Source organism: Pseudophryne corroboree, chromosome 1, assembly GCF_028390025.1.
Source record: "Pseudophryne corroboree isolate aPseCor3 chromosome 1, aPseCor3.hap2, whole genome shotgun sequence".
Lineage (NCBI taxonomy): Eukaryota > Metazoa > Chordata > Amphibia > Anura > Myobatrachidae > Pseudophryne > Pseudophryne corroboree.
The window spans coordinates 827,327,915-827,347,376 of NC_086444.1; the positions used below are offsets into that span (position 1 = coordinate 827,327,915).

General features: G+C 47.2%; 1 protein-coding gene across 7 annotated transcripts in view; it reads left to right on the top strand.

The window, feature by feature from the left end:
- The window catches only part of CCDC158 (coiled-coil domain containing 158), a 282,324-nt gene that overhangs the window by 60,645 nt on the left and 202,217 nt on the right, over positions 1-19,462 (top strand). For all 7 annotated transcript variants that reach the window (XM_063919702.1, XM_063919686.1, XM_063919681.1 and 4 more), the window contains exons 3-4: positions 12,689-12,837; positions 15,604-15,857. In XM_063919702.1, coding sequence (XP_063775772.1) covers positions 12,689-12,837; positions 15,604-15,857 — 403 coding nt within the window. The remainder of the gene's footprint in view (positions 1-12,688; positions 12,838-15,603; positions 15,858-19,462) is intronic.

The following is a 19,462-nucleotide window of genomic DNA, read 5'->3' on the forward strand; positions in this document are numbered from 1 at the left end:
CAGTGGCACCTTGGGACCTTAACGTGGTGTTACGGTTCCTGAAGTCTCACTGGTTTGAACCTCTTCAAACGGTTGAATTTAAATTTCTCACTTGGAAGGTGGTCACATTTTTTTCAAGCGATAGTGTCCCTTATTCATGTTACATCACACAGTAGTACCACTTTACCTTATTTACGTTACTCCTCACAGTAGTGCCCCTTATTCACATTACGTCACACTGAATTGCACCTTATTCACATTACATCACACCATATTATTCTTTATTTACATTAGACCACACAGTAGTTCCCTTTCTATATGTTATGCCACACAGTAGAGCACCTTATACACATAATGCCACACATTAGTAATGCCTTTATACACATAATACCACACAGTAATGACACTTACACATATGACACACATTATTAATGTCCTTATACACATAATGCCCCTTGCACATATGCCGCACATTATTAGTGTCCTTATACACATAATGACACACATAATGTCCCTTTCACATATGCCGCACATTATTAGTGTCCTTATACACATAATGACACACATAATGTCCCTTTCACATATGCCGCTCATTATTAGTGCCCTTATACACATAATGACACACGTAGTGCCCCTTACACTTATGCCGCACATTAGTAATGCATTTATACACATGACACACATAATGCCCCTTACACATATACCGAACACTATTGCACAACTAACCCACTCACACACAGCACTCACATGGCCGCTAACTCTGTGACCTCTGCCTCTGCTTGGATACAGATGTGTCCTCATACATCTCTCCTCAATACGCCATGCAGCAGGTGATGCCTGGCATGAGTCAACTGGCAGCTCTGCTAACACCGGGCGCCTTTTTTGACGAAAATGCATCTTATGTGCATTACTATGTGGCTGGGATGCACGAGCAGCTTCTGCTGATTAAAGTGATATGCAGCATGCCTATATTCTGTGTGCGACTGTGGCTATATCTGCATATGAAATGCTATATTACAGTGATTTCCAGGAATACACTGTAATGTAGCATTTCGTATGCAGATACAGCCGCAGTCACACACAGAATATAGGCATGCTGCATATCATTTTAATCAGCAGAAGCTGCTTGTGCTCTTAGGCATACCAAATGCCCTAGGCATTTGCCTAGCTTGCCTATGCCTAGGGTCGGCTCTGAGTCTACCAAAATATTGAAATGACCTTCAGCATGTTCCTGTGATTTCTGCTTTTCTCTAACGTCCTAGTGGATGCTGGGGACTCCGAAAGGACCATGGGGAATAGCGGCTCCGCAGGAGACTGGGCACAAAGTAAAAGCTTTAGGACTAGCTGGTGTGCACTGGCTCCTCCCCCTATGACCCTCCTCCAAGCCTCAGTTAAGATTTTGTGCCCGAACGAGAAGGGTGCAATCTAGGTGGCTCTCCTGAGCTGCTTAGAGTAAAAGTTTAAATAGGTTTTTTTATTTTCAGTGAGACCTGCTGGCAACAGGCTCACTGCATCGAGGGACTAAGGGGAGAAGAAGCGAACTCACCTGCGTGCAGAGTGGATTGGGCTTCTTAGGATACTGGACATTAGCTCCAGAGGGACGATCACAGGCCCAGCCATGGATGGGTCCCGGAGCCGCGCCGCCGGCCCCCTTACAGAGCCAGAAGAGTGAAGAGGTCCGGAAAATCGGCGGCAGAAGACGTCCTGTCTTCAATAAGGTAGCGCACAGCACCGCAGCTGTGCGCCATTGCTCTCAGCACACTTCACACTCCGGTCACTGAGGGTGCAGGGCGCTGGGGGGGGGGCGCCCTGGGACGCAATGAAAATACCTTAAATGGCTAAAAATACATCACATATAGCTCCTGGGCTATATGGATGTATTTAACCCCTGCCAGTTTTCCACAAAAAAGCGGGAGAAAGGCAGCCGAAAAAGGGGCGGAGCCTATCTCCTCAGCACACAAGCGCCATTTTTTCCTCACAGCTCCGTTGGAGGAAGGCTCCCTGACTCTCCCCTGCAGTCCTGCACAACAGAAACAGGGTAAAACAAGAGAGGGGGGGGCACTAAATTGGCATATTAATATATACAGCAGCTATATTAGGGAAAAACACTTATATAAGGTTATCCCTGTATATATATAGCGCTCTGGTGTGTGCTGGCAAACTCTCCCTCTGTCTCCCCAAAGGGCTAGTGGGGTCCTGTCCTCTATCAGAGCATTCCCTGTGTGTGTGCTGTGTGTCGGTACGCTGTGTCGACATGTATGAGGAGGAAAATGGTGTGGAGGCGGAGCAATTGCCTGTGTTAGTGATGTCACCCCCTAGGGAGTCGACACTTGACTGGATGGTCTTATGGAAAGAATTACGTGATAGTGTCGGCACTTTACAAAAGACTGTTGACGACATGAGACAGCCGGCAAATCAGTTAATACCTGTACAGGCGTCTCAAACACCGTCAGGGGCTATAAAACGCCCGTTACCTCAGGTCGATACAGACACTGACACGGACACTGACTCCAGTGTCGACGGTGAGGAAACAAACGTATTTTCCAGTAGGGCCACACGTTATATGATCACGGCAATGAAGGAGGTTTTGAACATTTCTGATACTACAAGTACCACAAAAAAGGGTATTATGTGGGGTGTGAAAAAACTACCCGTAGTTTTTCCTGAATCAGATGAATTAAATGAGGTGTGTGATGAAGCGTGGGTTTCCCCCGATAAAAAACTGCTAATTTCTAAAAAATTATTGGCATTATACCCTTTCCCACCAGAGGTTAGGGCGCGTTGGGAAACACCCCCTAGCGTAGATAAGGCGCTCACACGCTTATCAAAACAAGTGGCGTTACCGTCCCCTGATACGGCCGCCCTCAAGGAACCAGCTGATAGGAAGCTGGAAAATATCCTTAAAAGTATATACACACATACTGGTATTATACTGCGACCAGCAATCGCCTCAGCCTGGATGTGCAGTGCTGGGGTGGCTTGGTCGGATTCCCTGACTGAAAATATTGATACCCTGGACAGGGACAATATATTATTGACTATAGAGCATTTAAAGGATGCATTTCTATATATGCGAGATGCACAGAGGGATATTTGCACTCTGGCATCAAGAGTAAGTGCGATGTCCATTTCTGCCAGAAGAGGATTATGGACGCGACAGTGGTCAGGGGATGCGGATTCCAAACGGCATATGGAAGTATTGCCGTATAAAGGGGAGGAGTTATTTGGGGTCGGTCTATCGGACCTGGTGGCCACGGCAACGGCTGGAAAATCCACCTTTTTACCCCAAGTCACCTCGCAGCAGAAAAAGATACCGTCTTTTCAGGCTCAGTCCTTTCGTCCCCATAAGGGCAAGCGGGCAAAAGGCCACTCATATCTGCCCCGGGGCAGAGGAAGGGGAAAAAGACTGCAGCAAACAGCCTCTTCCCACGAACAGAAGCCCTCCCCCGCTTCTGCCAAGTCCTCAGCATGACGCTGGGGCCTTACAAGCGGACTCAGGCACGGTGGGGGCCCGTCTCAAGAATTTCAGCGCGCAGTGGGCACACTCGCAAGTGGACCCCTGGATCCTGCAGGTAGTATCTCAGGGGGTACAAATTGGAATTCGAGACGTCTCCCCCTCGCCGGTTCCTGAAGTCTGCTTTACCGACGTCTCCCCCCGACAGGGAGGCGGTATTGGAAGCCATTCACAAGCTGTATTCCCAGCAGGTGATAATCAAGGTACCCCTCCTACAACAGGGAAAGGGGTATTATTCCACGCTGTTTGTGGTACCGAAGCCGGACGGCTCGGTGAGACCCATTTTAAATCTGAAATCCTTGAACACTTACATAAAAAGGTTCAAGTTCAAGATGGAGTCACTCAGAGCAGTGATAGCGAACCTGGAAGAAGGGGACTATATGGTGTCTCTGGACATCAAGGATGCTTACCTCCATGTCCCAAGTTGCCCTTCTCACCAAGGGTACCTCAGGTTTGTGGTACAGAACTGTCACTATCAGTTTCAGATGCTGCCGTTTGGATTGTCCACGGCGCCCCGGGTCTTTACCAAGGTAATGGCCGAAATGATGATTCTTCTTCGAAGAAAAGGCGTCTTAATTATCCCTTACTTGGACGATCTCCTGATAAGGGCAAGGTCCAGAGAACAGTTAGAGGTCGGAGTAGCACTATCTCAAGTAGTACTACGACAGCACGGATGGATTCTAAATATTCCAAAATCACAGCTGTTTCCGACGACACGTCTGCTGTTCCTAGGGATGATTCTGGACACAGTACAGAAAAAGGTGTTTCTCCCGGAGGAGAACGCCAAGGAGTTATCCGACCTAGTCAGGAACCTCCTAAGACCAGGCCAAGTGTCAGTACATCAATGCACAAGGGTCCTGGGAAAGATGGTGGCTTCTTACGAAGCGATTCCATTCGGCAGATTCCACGCAAGAACTTTTCAGTGGGATCTGCTGGACAAATGGTCCGGATCGCATCTTCAAATGCATCAGCGGATAACCCTGTCTCCAAGGACAAGGGTGTCTCTCCTGTGGTGGTTACAGAGTGCTCATCTCCTAGAGGGCCGCAGATTCGGCATTCAGGATTGGGTCCTGGTGACCACGGATGCCAGCCTGAGAGGCTGGGGAGCAGTCACACAGGGAAGAAATTTCCAGGGCTTGTGGTCAAGCATGGAAACGTCACTTCACATAAATATCCTGGAACTAAGGGCCATTTACAATGCCCTAAGTCAGGCAAGACCTCTGCTTCAGGGTCAGCCGGTGTTGATCCAGTCGGACAACATCACGGCAGTCGCCCACGTAAACAGACAGGGCGGCACAAGAAGCAGGAGGGCAATGATGGAAGTGGCAAGGATTCTTCGCTGGACGGAGAATCATGTGATAGCACTGTCAGCAGTGTTCATTCCGGGAGTGGACAACTGGGAAGCAGACTTCCTCAGCAGACACGATCTTCACCCGGGGGAGTGGGGACTTCACCCAGAAGTCTTCCACATGATTGTGAACCGTTGGGAAAAACCAAAGGTGGACATGATGGCGTCCCGCCTCAACAAAAAACTGGACAGATATTGCGCCAGGTCAAGGGACCCTCAGGCAATAGCTGTGGACGCTCTGGTAACACCGTGGGTGTACCAGTCAGTGTATGTGTTCCCTCCTCTTCCTCTCATACCAAAAGTACTGAGAATCATAAGAAGGAGAGGAGTAAAGACTATACTTGTGGCTCCGGATTGGCCAAGAAGGACTTGGTACCCGGAAATTCAAGAGATGCTCACGGAAGACCCGTGGCCTCTACCTCTAAGAAAGGACCTGCTCCAGCAGGGACCATGTCTGTTCCAAGACTTACCGCGGCTGCGTTTGACGGCATGGCGGTTGAACGCCGGATCCTGAAGGAAAAAGGCATTCCGGATGAAGTCATCCCTACCCTGATCAAAGCCAGGAAGGATGTAACCATACAACATTATCACCGTATTTGGCGTAAATATGTTGCGTGGTGCGAGGCCAGGAAGGCCCCTACAGAGGAATTTCAACTGGGTCGTTTCCTGCATTTCTTGCAAACAGGACTGTCTATGGGCCTCAAATTAGGGTCCATTAAGGTTCAAATTTCGGCCCTGTCAATATTCTTCCAAAAAGAACTGGCTTCTGTTCCTGAAGTTCAGACGTTTGTCAAGGGAGTACTGCATATACAGCCTCCTTTTGTGCCTCCAGTGGCACCTTGGGATCTCAATGTAGTTTTGGGATTCCTAAAATCACATTGGTTTGAACCACTCACCACTGTGGACTTAAAATATCTCACATGGAAAGTGGTAATACTGTTAGCCCTGGCTTCAGCCAGGCGTGTCTCAGAATTGGCGGCTTTATCCTATAAAAGCCCTTACCTAATTTTTCATACGGACAGGGCAGAATTGAGGACTCGTCCTCAATTTCTTCCTAAGGTGGTTTCAGCATTTCACTTAAACCAGCCTATTGTGGTGCCTGCGGCTACTAGGGACTTGGAGGATTCCAAGTTGCTGGACGTAGTCAGGGCCCTGAAAATATATGTTTCCAGGACGGCTGGAGTCAGGAAATCTGATTCGCTGTTTATCCTGTATGCACCCAGCAAGCTGGGTGCTCCTGCTTCTAAGCAGACGATTGCTCGTTGGATTTGTAGTACAATTCAGCTTGCACATTCTGTGGTAGGCCTGCCACAGCCAAAATCTGTAAAAGCCCATTCCACACGGCTGCCCGAGGGGTCTCGGCTTTACAACTTTGCCGAGCAGCTACTTGGTCAGGGGCAAACACGTTTGCTAAATTCTACAAATTTGATACCCTGGCTGAGGAGGACCTGGAGTTCTCTCATTCGGTGCTGCAGAGTCATCCGCACTCTCCCGCCCGTTTGGGAGCTTTGGTATAATCCCCATGGTCCTTTCGGAGTCCCCAGCATCCACTAGGACGTTAGAGAAAATAAGAATTTACTTACCGATAATTCTATTTCTCATAGTCCATAGTGGATGCTGGGCGCCCATCCCAAGTGCGGATTGTCTGCATTACTTGTACATAGTTATTGTTACAAAAATCGGGTTATTGTTGTTGTGAGCCATCTTTTCAGAGGCTCCTTCTGTTATCATGCTGTTAACTGGGTTCAGATCACAAGTTGTACGGTGTGATTGGTGTGGCTGGTATGAGTCTTACCCGGGATTCAAAATCCTTCCTTATTGTGTACGCTCGTCCGGGCACAGTATCCTAACTGAGGCTTGGAGGAGGGTCATAGGGGGAGGAGCCAGTGCACACCAGCTAGTCCTAAAGCTTTTACTTTGTGCCCAGTCTCCTGCGGAGGCGCTATTCCCCATGGTCCTTTCGGAGTCCCCAGCATCCACTACGGACTATGAGAAATAGAATTATCGGTAAGTAAATTCTTATTTTTGCTCTGCTATAAAGTTATGAGGAAAAGCAGCACTTGTTACCATCTGTAATTACATTGTTCATGGAAAATCACCTTATTATCATCTATTTCTCTGACGTCCTAAGTGGATGCTGGGGACTCCGTCAGGACCATGGGGAATAGCGGCTCCGCAGGAGACAGGGCACAAAAATAAAGCTTTAGGATCAGGTGGTGTGCACTGGCTCCTCCCCCTATGACCCTCCTCCAAGCCTCAGTTAGGTTTTTGTGCCCGTCCGAGCAGGGTGCAATCTAGGTGGCTCTCTTAAGGAGCTGCTTAGAAAAAGTTTTTAGGTTTTTTTATGTTCAGTGAGTCCTGCTGGCAACAGGCTCACTGCATCGAGGGACTTAGGGGAGAGAAGTTCAACTCACCTGCGTGCAGGATGGATTGGCTTCTTAGGCTACTGGACACCATTAGCTCCAGAGGGAGTCGGAACACAGGTCTCACCCTGGGGTTCGTCCCGGAGCCGCGCCGCCGACCCCCCTTGCAGATGCTGAAGATTGAAGGTCCAGAAACCGGCGGCAGAAGGCTTTTCAGTCTTCATGAAGGTAGCGCACAGCACTGCAGCTGTGCGCCATTGTTGTCACACACTTCACACCATAGGTCACGGAGGGTGCAGGGCGCTGCTGGGGGCGCCCTGGGCAGCAATGTATAATACCTTTTATGGCTAAAAAATACATCACATATAGCCCTTGAGGCTATATGGATGTATTAAACCCATGCCAAATATCTCAAACTCCGGGAGAAAAGCCCGCCGGAATAGGGGGCGGGGCTTATTCTCCTCAGCACACAGCGCCATTTTCCTGCTCAGCTCCGCTGTGAGGAAGGCTCCCAGGACTCTCCCCTGCACTGCACTACAGAAACAGGGTAAAACAGAGAGGGGGGGCACTTTTTTTGGCGATATTTTATATATTTAAGCTGCTATAAGGATACAACACTTATATAAGGTTGTTCCCATATATATTATAGCGCTTGGGTGTGTGCTGGCAAACTCTCCCTCTGTCTCCCCAAAGGGCTAGTGGGGTCCTGTCTTCGATAAGAGCATTCCCTGTGTGTCTGCTGTGTGTCGGTACGTGTGTGTCGACATGTATGAGGACGATGTTGGTGTGGAGGCAGAGCAATTGCCGATAATGGTGATGTCACCCCCCAGGGAGTCGACACCGGAATGGATGGCTTTGTTTATGGAATTACGTGATAATGTCAGCACATTACAAAAATCAGTTGACGACATGAGACGGCCGGAAAACCAGTTGGTACCTGCCCAGGCGTCTCAGACACCGTCAGGGGCTGTAAAACGCCCTTTACCTCAGTCGGTCGACACAGACCCAGACACGGACACTGAATCTAGTGTCGACGGTGAAGAAACAAACGTATTTTCAAGTAGGGCCACACGTTATATGATCACGGCAATGAAGGAGGCTTTGCATATCTCTGATACTGCAAGTACCACAAAAAGGGGTATTATGTGGGGGGTGAAAAAACTACCTGTAGTTTTTCCTGAATCAGAGGAATTGAATGATGTATGTGATGAAGCGTGGGTTAACCCAGATAGAAAAGTGCTAATTTCAAAAAAGTTATTGGCATTATACCCTTTCCCACCAGAGGTTAGGGCGCGCTGGGAAACACCCCCTAGGGTGGATAAGGCGCTCACACGCTTATCAAAACAAGTGGCGTTACCGTCTCCTGATACGGCCGCCCTCAAGGATCCAGCTGATAGGAGGCTGGAAACTACCCTAAAAAGTATATACACACATACTGGTGTTATACTGCGACCAGCCATCGCCTCAGCCTGGATGTGCAGTGCTGGGGTGGTCTGGTCGGATTCCCTGACTGAAAATATTGATCCCCTTGATAGGGACAGTATTTTATTGACTATAGAGCAATTAAAGGATGCTTTTCTTTATATGCGAGATGCTCAGAGGGATATTTGCACTCTGGCATCGAGAGTAAATGCGATGTCCATATCTGCCAGAAGAAGTTTATGGACGCGACAGTGGTCAGGTGATGCGGATTCTAAACGACATATGGAAGTATTGCCGTATAAAGGGGAGGAATTATTTGGCGTCGGTCTATCGGATCTGGTGGCCACGGCAACTGCCGGAAAATCCACCTTTTTACCTCAGACCCCCTCCCAACAGAAAAAGACACCGTCTTTTCAGCCGCAGTCCTTTCGGTCCTATAAGAACAAGCGGGCAAAAGGACAGTCATATCTGCCCCGGGGCAGAGGAAGGGGTAAGAGAGGACAGCAAGCAGCCCCTGCCCAGGAACAGAAGCCCTCCCAGGGTTCTGCAAAGCCCTCAGCATGACGCTGGGGCTTTACAAGCGGACTCAGGAGCGGTGGGGGGTCGACTCAAGAATTTCAGCGCACAGTGGGCTTGCTCACAGGTGGACCCCTGGATCCTGCAGGTAGTATCTCAGGGTTACAGGTTGGAATTCGAGAAGTCTCCCCCTCGCCGGTTCCTAAAGTCTGCTTTGCCAACGTCTCCCTCAGACAGGGCGACGGTATTGGAAGCCATTCACAAGCTGTTTTCTCAGCAGGTGATAATCAAGGTACCCCTCCTACAACAAGGAAAAGGGTATTACTCCACGCTATTTGTGGTACCGAAGCCGGACGGCTCGGTAAGACCTATTCTAAATCTGAAATCTTTGAACCTGTACATACAGAAATTCAAATTCAAGATGGAGTCACTCAGAGCAGTGATAGCGAATCTGGAAGAAGGGGACTTTATGGTGTCCCTGGACATAAAGGATGCTTACCTGCATGTCCCAATTTGCCCTTCACATCAAGGGTACCTCAGGTTCGTGGTGCAAAACTGTCATTATCAGTTTCAGACGCTGCCGTTTGGATTGTCCACGGCACCTCGGGTCTTTACCAAGGTAATGGCCGAAATGATGATTCTTCTTCGAAGAAGAGGCGTATTAATTATCCCTTACTTGGACGATCTCCTGATAAGGGCAAGGTCCAGAGAACAGCTGGAGGACGGAGTAGCACTAACCCAATTAGTGCTGCAACAACACGGGTGGATTCTGAATTTTCCAAAATCTCAGTTGACACCGACAACACGTCTGCTGTTCCTGGGAATGATTCTGGACACGGTTCAGAAAAAGGTGTTTCTTCCAGAGGAGAAAGCCAGGGAGTTATCCAAACTTGTCAGGAACCTCCTAAAACCAGGAAAAGTGTCTGTGCATCAATGCACAAGAGTCCTGGGAAAGATGGTGGCTTCTTACGAAGCGATTCCATTCGGCAGATTCCACGCACGAACTTTTCAGTGGGATCTGTTGGACAAATGGTCCGGATCGCATCTGCAGATGCACCAGCGGATAACCTTATCACCACGGACAAGGGTGTCTCTTCTGTGGTGGTTGCAGAGTGCTCATCTGTTAGAGGGCCGCAGATTCGGCATACAGGACTGGGTCCTGGTGACCACGGATGCCAGTCTGAGAGGCTGGGGAGCGGTCACACAGGGAAGAAACTTCCAGGGAGTATGGTCAAGCCTGGAGATGTCTTTTCACATAAATATACTGGAGCTAAGAGCGATTTACAATGCTCTAAGTCTGGCAAAACCCCTGCTTCAGGGTCAGCCGGTGTTGATCCAGTCGGACAACATCACGGCAGTCGCCCACGTAAACAGACAGGGCGGCACAAGAAGCAGGACAGCAATGGCAGAAGCTGCAAGGATTCTTCGCTGGGCGGAAGATCATGTGATAGCACTGTCAGCAGTGTTCATTCCGGGAGTGGACAACTGGGAAGCAGACTTCCTCAGCAGACACGATCTACACCCGGGAGAGTGGGGACTTCATCCAGAAGTCTTCCACATGATTGTGAACCGTTGGGAAAAACCAAAGGTGGATATGATGGCGTCCCGCCTCAACAAAAAACTGGACAGATATTGCGCCAGGTCAAGAGACCCTCAGGCAATAGCTGTGGACGCTCTGGTAACACCGTGGGTGTTCCAGTCAGTGTATGTGTTCCCTCCTCTGCCTCTCATACCAAAAGTACTGAGAATTATACGGCAAAGGGGAGTAAGAACGATACTCGTGGCTCCGGATTGGCCAAGAAGAACTTGGTACCCGGAACTTCAAGAGATGCTCACGGAGGATCCGTGGCCTCTACCTCTAAGACGGGACCTGCTTCAGCAGGGACCGTGTCTATTCCAAGACTTACCGCGGCTGCGTTTGACGGCATGGCGGTTGAACGCCGAATTCTAAGGGAAAAAGGCATTCCGGAAGAGGTCATTCCTACACTGGTAAAAGCCAGGAAGGAGGTGACTGCACAACATTATCACCGCATTTGGAGAAAATATGTTGCGTGGTGTGAGGCCAGGAAGGCCCCCACGGAGGAATTTCAACTGGGTCGATTCCTACATTTCCTGCAAACAGGATTGTCTATGGGCCTCAAATTGGGGTCCATTAAGGTTCAAATTTCGGCCCTGTCGATTTTCTTCCAGAAAGAATTGGCTTCAGTTCCTGAAGTCCAGACTTTTGTAAAAGGAGTACTACATATACAGCCCCCGGTTGTGCCCCCAGTGGCACCGTGGGATCTTAATGTAGTCTTGGATTTTCTCAAATCCCATTGGTTTGAGCCGCTCAAATCGGTGGAGTTGAAGTATCTTACATGGAAAGTAACCATGCTACTGGCCCTGGCTTCAGCCAGGAGAGTATCAGAATTGGCGGCTTTATCATATAAGAGCCCATATCTGATTTTCCATACGGACAGGGCAGAACTGCGGACGCGTCCTCATTTTCTGCCTAAGATGGTGTCAGCGTTTCACCTGAACCAGCCTATTGTGGTGCCTGCGGCTACTAACGATTTGGAGGATTCCAAGTTGTTGGACGTGGTCCGGGCATTGAAAATATATATTTCAAGAACGGCTGGAGTCAGAAAGTCTGACTCGCTGTTTATATTGTATGCACCCAACAAGCTGGGTGCTCCTGCTTCTAAGCAGACGATTGCTCGTAGGATTTGTAGCACAATTCAACTTGCACATTCTGTGGCAGGCTTGCCACAACCAAAATCTGTCAAGGCCCATTCCACAAGGAAAGTGGGCTCATCCTGGGCGGCTGCCCGGGGGGTCTCGGCATTACAACTCTGCCGAGCAGCTACGTGGTCGGGGGAGAACACGTTTGTAAAATTCTACAAATTTGATACCCTGGCTAAAGAGGACCTGGAGTTCTCTCATTCGGTGCTGCAGAGTCATCCGCACTCTCCCGCCCGTTTGGGAGCTTTGGTATAATCCCCATGGTCCTGACGGAGTCCCCAGCATCCACTTAGGACGTCAGAGAAAATAAGATTTTACTTACCGATAAATCTATTTCTCGTAGTCCGTAGTGGATGCTGGGCGCCCATCCCAAGTGCGGATTGTCTGCAATACTTGTACATAGTTATTGTTACAAAAAATTCGGGTTGTTATTGTTGTGAGCCGTCTGTTCAGAGGCTCCTACGTTTGTCATACTGTTAACTGGGTTCAGATCACAAGTTGTACGGTGTGATTGGTGTGGCTGGCATGAGTCTTACCCGGGATTCAATATCCTTCCTTATTGTGTACGCTCGTCCGGGCACAGTATCCTAACTGAGGCTTGGAGGAGGGTCATAGGGGGAGGAGCCAGTGCACACCACCTGATCCTAAAGCTTTATTTTTGTGCCCTGTCTCCTGCGGAGCCGCTATTCCCCATGGTCCTGACAGAGTCCCCAGCATCCACTACGGACTACGAGAAATAGATTTATCGGTAAGTAAAATCTTATTTTCCTGCTTCTCAATTACATTTGTTGCAGAATTATCACCATTGTTTGTTTGATTACTCAGGGCAAAGTTGGACGAACAAACTAATGACATCCAAAAATTGCAAAAAGCAGTGGAAGAAGCTACGCAGAGTACTATAAGCCAGCTATCACTCTCTTACCGTGAGACATGTCGCAGGCCTTCTCCCACCAATCACACCAACACGCCTAGTGGTATGCTATGTTTTATTTATTTTGATCATTTTGTTTGTATGTGATGTGTTGTAATTATGTGTTGGTAATTTAATGTGCATGTGCATTTTCAAATTCTGCCTATGAGTGATAATTTAGAACTGTATAGGACAGGCACTGTTTGTATGAGGTGAGAGACTTGGTGGACATTGGACTGCGGTGAAATCGTTGTTCAGTGATTTAGCATCATCTATTGCTTACATTAATTGGAGAGTGAAGAGACATCCTGACTGTGTTTATTAACATTGTTGTGCGTTTTGCTTTTGATGACATTGCTCATATTGTTCCTAGAATGGTGCTTTCCAACAAAGTGCATCATTGAGTGCAAAATGCATCCCAATAAAGTTATAGGACAAGATATGAAGACTGCCAACTGAATGCTGAATTTTTTTTATTTCTTGCCTTGAATTAATCATGTCATCATTTTCACCACATGGTGGCGCTACTATCCCTATATTTACCTTAGTGTTTTCTCATATTTTACTGTGCTGTGGAACATTAAGCAGCTGTCTAATCCTGTGAGCTCACAGTGTCTGAAAATAGAGTCAGATCAAGCCTGAATGCTTATTGAATGAATGAAGTAAAAGTTTTAATCATGTCAAATGTGAATGCACACAAATTCTAAATCTTAATTTCCAGGCATAAAACCAGTTTGGAATCAACATAAATATGCACTGCAGATGTGAAAAAATAAAGACTGTTTATAAACAATAATAGATCATAGCTTCTTCAACAGTCAGAACTGGGTTTTCCAATTTTTCTTTATTGATGCATATCCTAGAGATTGTGGTAGCCAAGGGCATAGCTACCATAGGTGCAGGCAGTGCAGCTGCTATGGGGCCCAGAGCTGAGAGGCCCACCTTCCCTGTCAAAGTTACATGTCTTATATACATTTATCATTGGGTAGTACGTAGGGTCCTTTCAAACTTTTTCCTAGGGGCCTGCAATATATATACGTATGCCCCTGGACCTGCTCATTGTAGTGTGGTATAAAATTAACTGAAGGGCATTATAATGTTATATAATATGAACTGGGGCACTGTAATGAGGCACAATATGAACAGGGAGCGCTATATATCATAATGTGAATTGGGGGTACTATGCGGCATAATGTGTACTGGCAGCTCTGAAATGTGACACAGGGTGAACTTAAGCACTGCTACGATTCATAAAATAAACTAGGGCACTACTATGGGCATAACATTAAATAAGGCTCTACTACGGTTCAGAAAATGAACTAGGGCACTATTATAGGGCATAAAATTAACAACTGCTGCAGAGAAGTGTCTCTCTAGAAGCATTGGGACGGGGGCCCCTTTAAAATTTTGCTATGGGGCCCACAAAGTTCTGGCTACGCCCCTGGTTGTAGCCAATACTTACTATTATTACATAGCACATGCAAAATAATATTGAATCACAAGAGTCCCTGCCCTACTGCGTTTATAGTGTAAGGGCTTCTTATAGAACTTGAAGTGACTACGGGATGTAGTCGATATACCGGCTGTCGGGATCCCCACATTCAATAGGTCTACACGGGAATCCTGACAGCCGGTTAAATGCCAATGCCCGGCATCCCCGACACATGCAGGTTATTCCCACTCGGTTGGTGGGTCTACACCACCAACCGAGCTACAACAGTCACCACTACATATTTCATCCCATCGATGTGATGTATAGTAGTGTTATGTAGCCACTCAGTAATTCCTACCTGCCCGGTGATGACGTCTGCGATCCCGGCAAGCCTTGCAACGCATAAATTATCGTGATTCTGGTAAGTGTTGTTCACACTGTGCATGCGCCGGAAGCGCCTTGCATGCCAGCATACACCCACATCGCAGAGCAGACGCTGGGCACAAGGGACAGAGCAACGGGTGAAGGACCAGGAACAGTGAACTTCACTACTGCTCTCCCCTCAGCAATGTACTTTTTAGCACATTTAACCACCTCCAGATAGCGAAATAAAATTGAGACGTGAAACGTTCCCAAATCTTTTCCACTCTTCACTGAAATGTTCTCCCCATACAGGGAAGGGATATTTACTCTATTCAGCAGCCAATTAACCTATAAGCCTGGAAGGAAAATTCAGGATATCTAGAGGGAACTAATGCAATCATGGGGAGAACCTACAATCTGCACATCCCACACTTACCCCCTTCCCACCCCCTACTTACCCATTCACCCACTCAGAATAGAGCAGAACTTGCTACATCACCTCAAGGCAACAGGATTTGGCCCATGGAGGATGGAAGTAAGGCAACAGACTGCGGTATAATCAATTCCTAAGCATGATTTCTTCCTTCGACTGAGGCAAACAAAATGGTCTTCTGAAGGTCAATATTGAGAAAACCATAAATGCAATGCACTTTCTCCAAAATGCGGCTTAATACTTGCAAAGTAACTAAATAACTGTAACAAGATCTATAGTCGCCATTATAGTTACATTTGTTTTAAGACATGAGACTGAAATTTCAGTGTGCATAGCAATTGTTCCCAAACTCGGTCCTCAAGGACCCCGACAGTTCATGTTTCCAAGGTCACCTAGCAGGTGCACAGGTGTATTCATTTCTGACTGACACATACCAAAAGAGCCACAGATGGAGCTAATTATTTCACTTGTGATTCTGTGAGGAGACCTGGAAAATGTGAGCTGTTGGGAGTCCTTTAGGACTGAGTTTGGGATCCACTGGTTTATAGTGTATTGGAATGGGTGACTTAATGTTAACATTTTTTTTTATTACTTTTCTTAAGGATCATGTGCTGCCAGTTCAGAAAGGGTGGATTTTAATGTATTTTCATCAGTCCCAATCCAATCTTTAACAATAAAAAGACCACTGTGTGCAGGACAGACAAGCCCAAGGGAAAGCAGTGTAGCAACAAAATGCAATCTGATGCAGAAACGCTTGAGTGGAACCAGCTGCCCTGCTGAGACACACGCTGGCACAACAACTCTAAAAGATTATCCATCACGATTACTTAGTGATTCACAGAGAAGACTTCAGCAAGTAAGTTTGACATTATTAATTGTCAGACTTAGAAGAGCGAGTGTCTGCAGATAGTGACTGCTAAAACTTCTGGACCTCTACAGGTTTAAACGTAAAGTTGATTTACTTGGTTAACAAACTAGGGGGTATATTCAGTTATGGTCGAAACTGCCGTCTTCTTGAAAAGACGGCAGTTTTCGACTTTTTCAGGTCGGAATGGGTTCCGACCTATTCAGTCCCGAGCATTTTTATTCGACAAGTCGGGGAATTCCACTTGTCGAATAGTACGTGAATCGGCGGTATAGCCACCGATTCGCGTACTTCTGCGGGAAACGGGGCCAAATCCGTCAGGTTTTGGCCCCGTTTCCGACCATCTCAGTTCGCCTTAAAAAAAAGACGAACTGAGATGAGGGACCTGAGAGGGGGAGAGCGTGGGCAGACGGGGTGAGAGCCGCGGGCAGACGGGGGACAGCAGAGCTACAGCACAGCAGGAGGATGTGTCATAGCCGCCGCTCACGGCAGCGTCCACCCGGCTCCAGCAAGTGAGGACCCGCTTGCTGGAGCTGGGTGGATGCTGCTGTGAGGTCTGGCGGCTATTACACATCCTCCCAGCACTGCTGGCCGCGGCTGTTCCCCGTCTCCCCGCTGCTCCCCCCCCCCCCCCCCCCCCCCTTCCACATCTCAATTCAACTTTTTTAAAGTCGAATTGAGATGTGCTTTGAATAGCCCTTGTCAGATCCATTCCCACAAATGCATGTCGGAATAAATTCGACCCTAATTGAATATACCGCTAGATGTTCAGTTGTGTGCAAATGAGGGTAGACTTTTGCAGCTTGACAGCAACAAGCTATATAGAATTGAGTGTCTCATTGCACACTACTGCTCCTTGCTTTGCCGCCTCTTATTCAAGCAAAATAATAAGTACATCTGCTCATGTATATAAGGACATTCATGCAGGGCCGGATTAAGCCTTGGGGGTGCCCGGGGCACTTAAGACAGGGGGGGCCCCGATGGAAGGTGAGGGATGTGTATTAAATTGTGCATACCTCCCCACATATCCCTTTCCAGGAGGTACAAAATGCTTTCTACCTGGACTTCCCTCTTAATACATGATTGGCGTCACCTGTGTTGAACTATTGTTTTGTTTGTTTTTTCAATCACAAATTTTTATTGAAAAATCTCAACAATAACAAGTAAACAGAATAGATACAGTTGAAATGTAGTAAAGATCGGTACAAATTGATTTAAAGTTGTAAACGGGAACCTAAATAAGAACATTGTTTAGTACACAGAATTTTATAGGCTAGAAAATCATACACTCTGAATATTTAGCAAGAAACAAATAAAGAGTACTGAAAAAGTACATCCTTAAGGTCCAACCAGTGGAACCCCCGGGAGAACTTGAAAATAAAATAGAGGGAAGGAAATTAATAGAGGGAAGGAAAGAGGAAAAGGCAAGAAGAGAGAAGAGAGGACAGAAAAGAGGAAAGCAGGGAGCGAGTCAGGGGGAGTAGGGAGAATTAACGGAGGCCAGGAAGAGCCACTTGAAATTTGGCATACCAAGGTGACCAAATGCAGTGAAATTTGTCCACTGTGTTGTTCATCAGGGAGGAAAGGTATTCCATCTTCGCTACAAACCAGATACGACTCACAAGTTCATAATGGGTGGGAGGGGTGGATTGTTTCCACGACCTAGCAACTTAGAGCTTAGCTGCACAGGCTATATGGAGAGCCAATTTGTTTTCAGATTTAGATAGCTGACAGGCTGGGGCACACAAGAGGAGCTTCTCGGGGGGGAGTGGGGGGCACGTATGACTGACTTAATAAGATTATGGACCAAGGACCAAAAGGTAACAATCTTAGGGCAACTCCACCAAATATGAAAATAAGAGCCTATTTGACCACAGTGGCGCCAACAGAGGTTTGACGTGGCGGGATATATTTGATGTAAGCATTCTGTATACCAGCATGTGTAGATTTTGTAGGAATTCTCCTTGATGGAGACGCTGATAGAGCATTTAGAAATATTCAATCGTATAGAGTCCCAAGCGTCGTCATCAAGGGAAGTACACAAGGCAGTTTTCCATGACAGTTCATGTGAAGAACGGGGGGGGGGGGGGGGGGACCTGGCGACAAAATAGACTGATATAGGATAGAGACAATGCCTCGATCCTTGGAGCTGTATATACGAAGGCGTTCCATTGGACACGGGACAGTATGAAGAGGCGGTTTCCTAGTAGAGGACATGACAAAATTTTGAATCTGAAGGTACTGATAGAAAGAGGACATCAGGAGAGAGCGTTTTATTCGAAGGTCTGCAAAGGAATATAGTGTGTTATTATGTAGTATATGGTAAAAGCATGTACTACCTGCCTTAGACCAGGTGGAAGCCATGTGAAAGGATTGACCTGGGGCAAAGGAGGAGTTATTCCATGAGGGGGATGTGCGGAGGGAAAGCTTAGCATGTTGTGAGTCCCAGACCAATAGCGTAAGGGAGACTGTTGGTATTGATTGAATAGTTTTAGGCCTGTGGGCGCGAGGGAGCCACGGGAGGCAAGAAATAGAGTCAACCTGAGCAAGATCGCTCTCCAAGTCAACCCAGCGTTTCGTACATCTAGCAGAGTGCCAAGCAACTAACTGACTAAGAGCTGAGGCATAATAATATCTCGAGAGGGAGGGGAGGCCCAGACCACCACATGTAGAGCTCCTCTGGAGAGTTTCCCTCAGCTTTTTGTCATTCCAGATAAATTTACCATATTGAGTCTGGAGTGATGACAAGATCCAGAGAGGGACAGGGATAGGGAGAGCCTGAAAAAGATATAGTATCTTGAGAAAAACATTCATCTTGATAGCATTGATTCTGCCTATCCAGAAAATAAAATGTTTTTTTCCAAGCTAAAATATTTTGAGAAATCTCTTTAAATAATGGAGGGTAATTCGCTTTGTATAGAGAGTGATAAGATTTGGTAATATGGACACCTAAGTATTTAATGGAGGTATGGCGCCAAGTAAAAGTAAAGTTGGACTTAAGAAGATTCAGAGTGTCAATTGTGATGTGTAGGGGGAGAGCATCTGATTTGTCGTAGTTAACCTTATAGCCGGAGAAGTCCCCGTACAGTGCCAATATGTTGTAGAGGTTGGGCAGAGAAATTAAGTTTGGGAAGTTGGGAAGAGAAATTGGTTAGTGAGCGTAAGGAGAACGTCGTCGGCGAAAAGGGAAAGTTTGTACTGCGAATATTTAATACTGTAAAACCTGTAATATCCGTATTAAGACGGATACGACAGGCTAGAGGTTCGATTATTAAAGCGAATATAAGAGACGACAGGGGACATCCTTGGAGTGTGCCATTGTCACCACTAGGAAAAGAGTCTGAAAGAATTCCGCTCGTTAGGACCGAAGTAGAGGGGTTATGATAAAGTGCTGTGATGGCTTGGAGGAATTCACCTTGAAAACCAAAGCCACAGAGAGTTTGATTGAGAAAAGCCCAAGAGACCCTGTCAAAGGCTTTCTCCGTATCCAAGGCCAGCAGCCAGGCGGGGAGTTTGTTGGTATTGGCATGATGAACCAGGTTAGTGGTGTGTCTGGTGTTATCCAGAGCTTGACGGGAAGGGACAAATCCGATTTG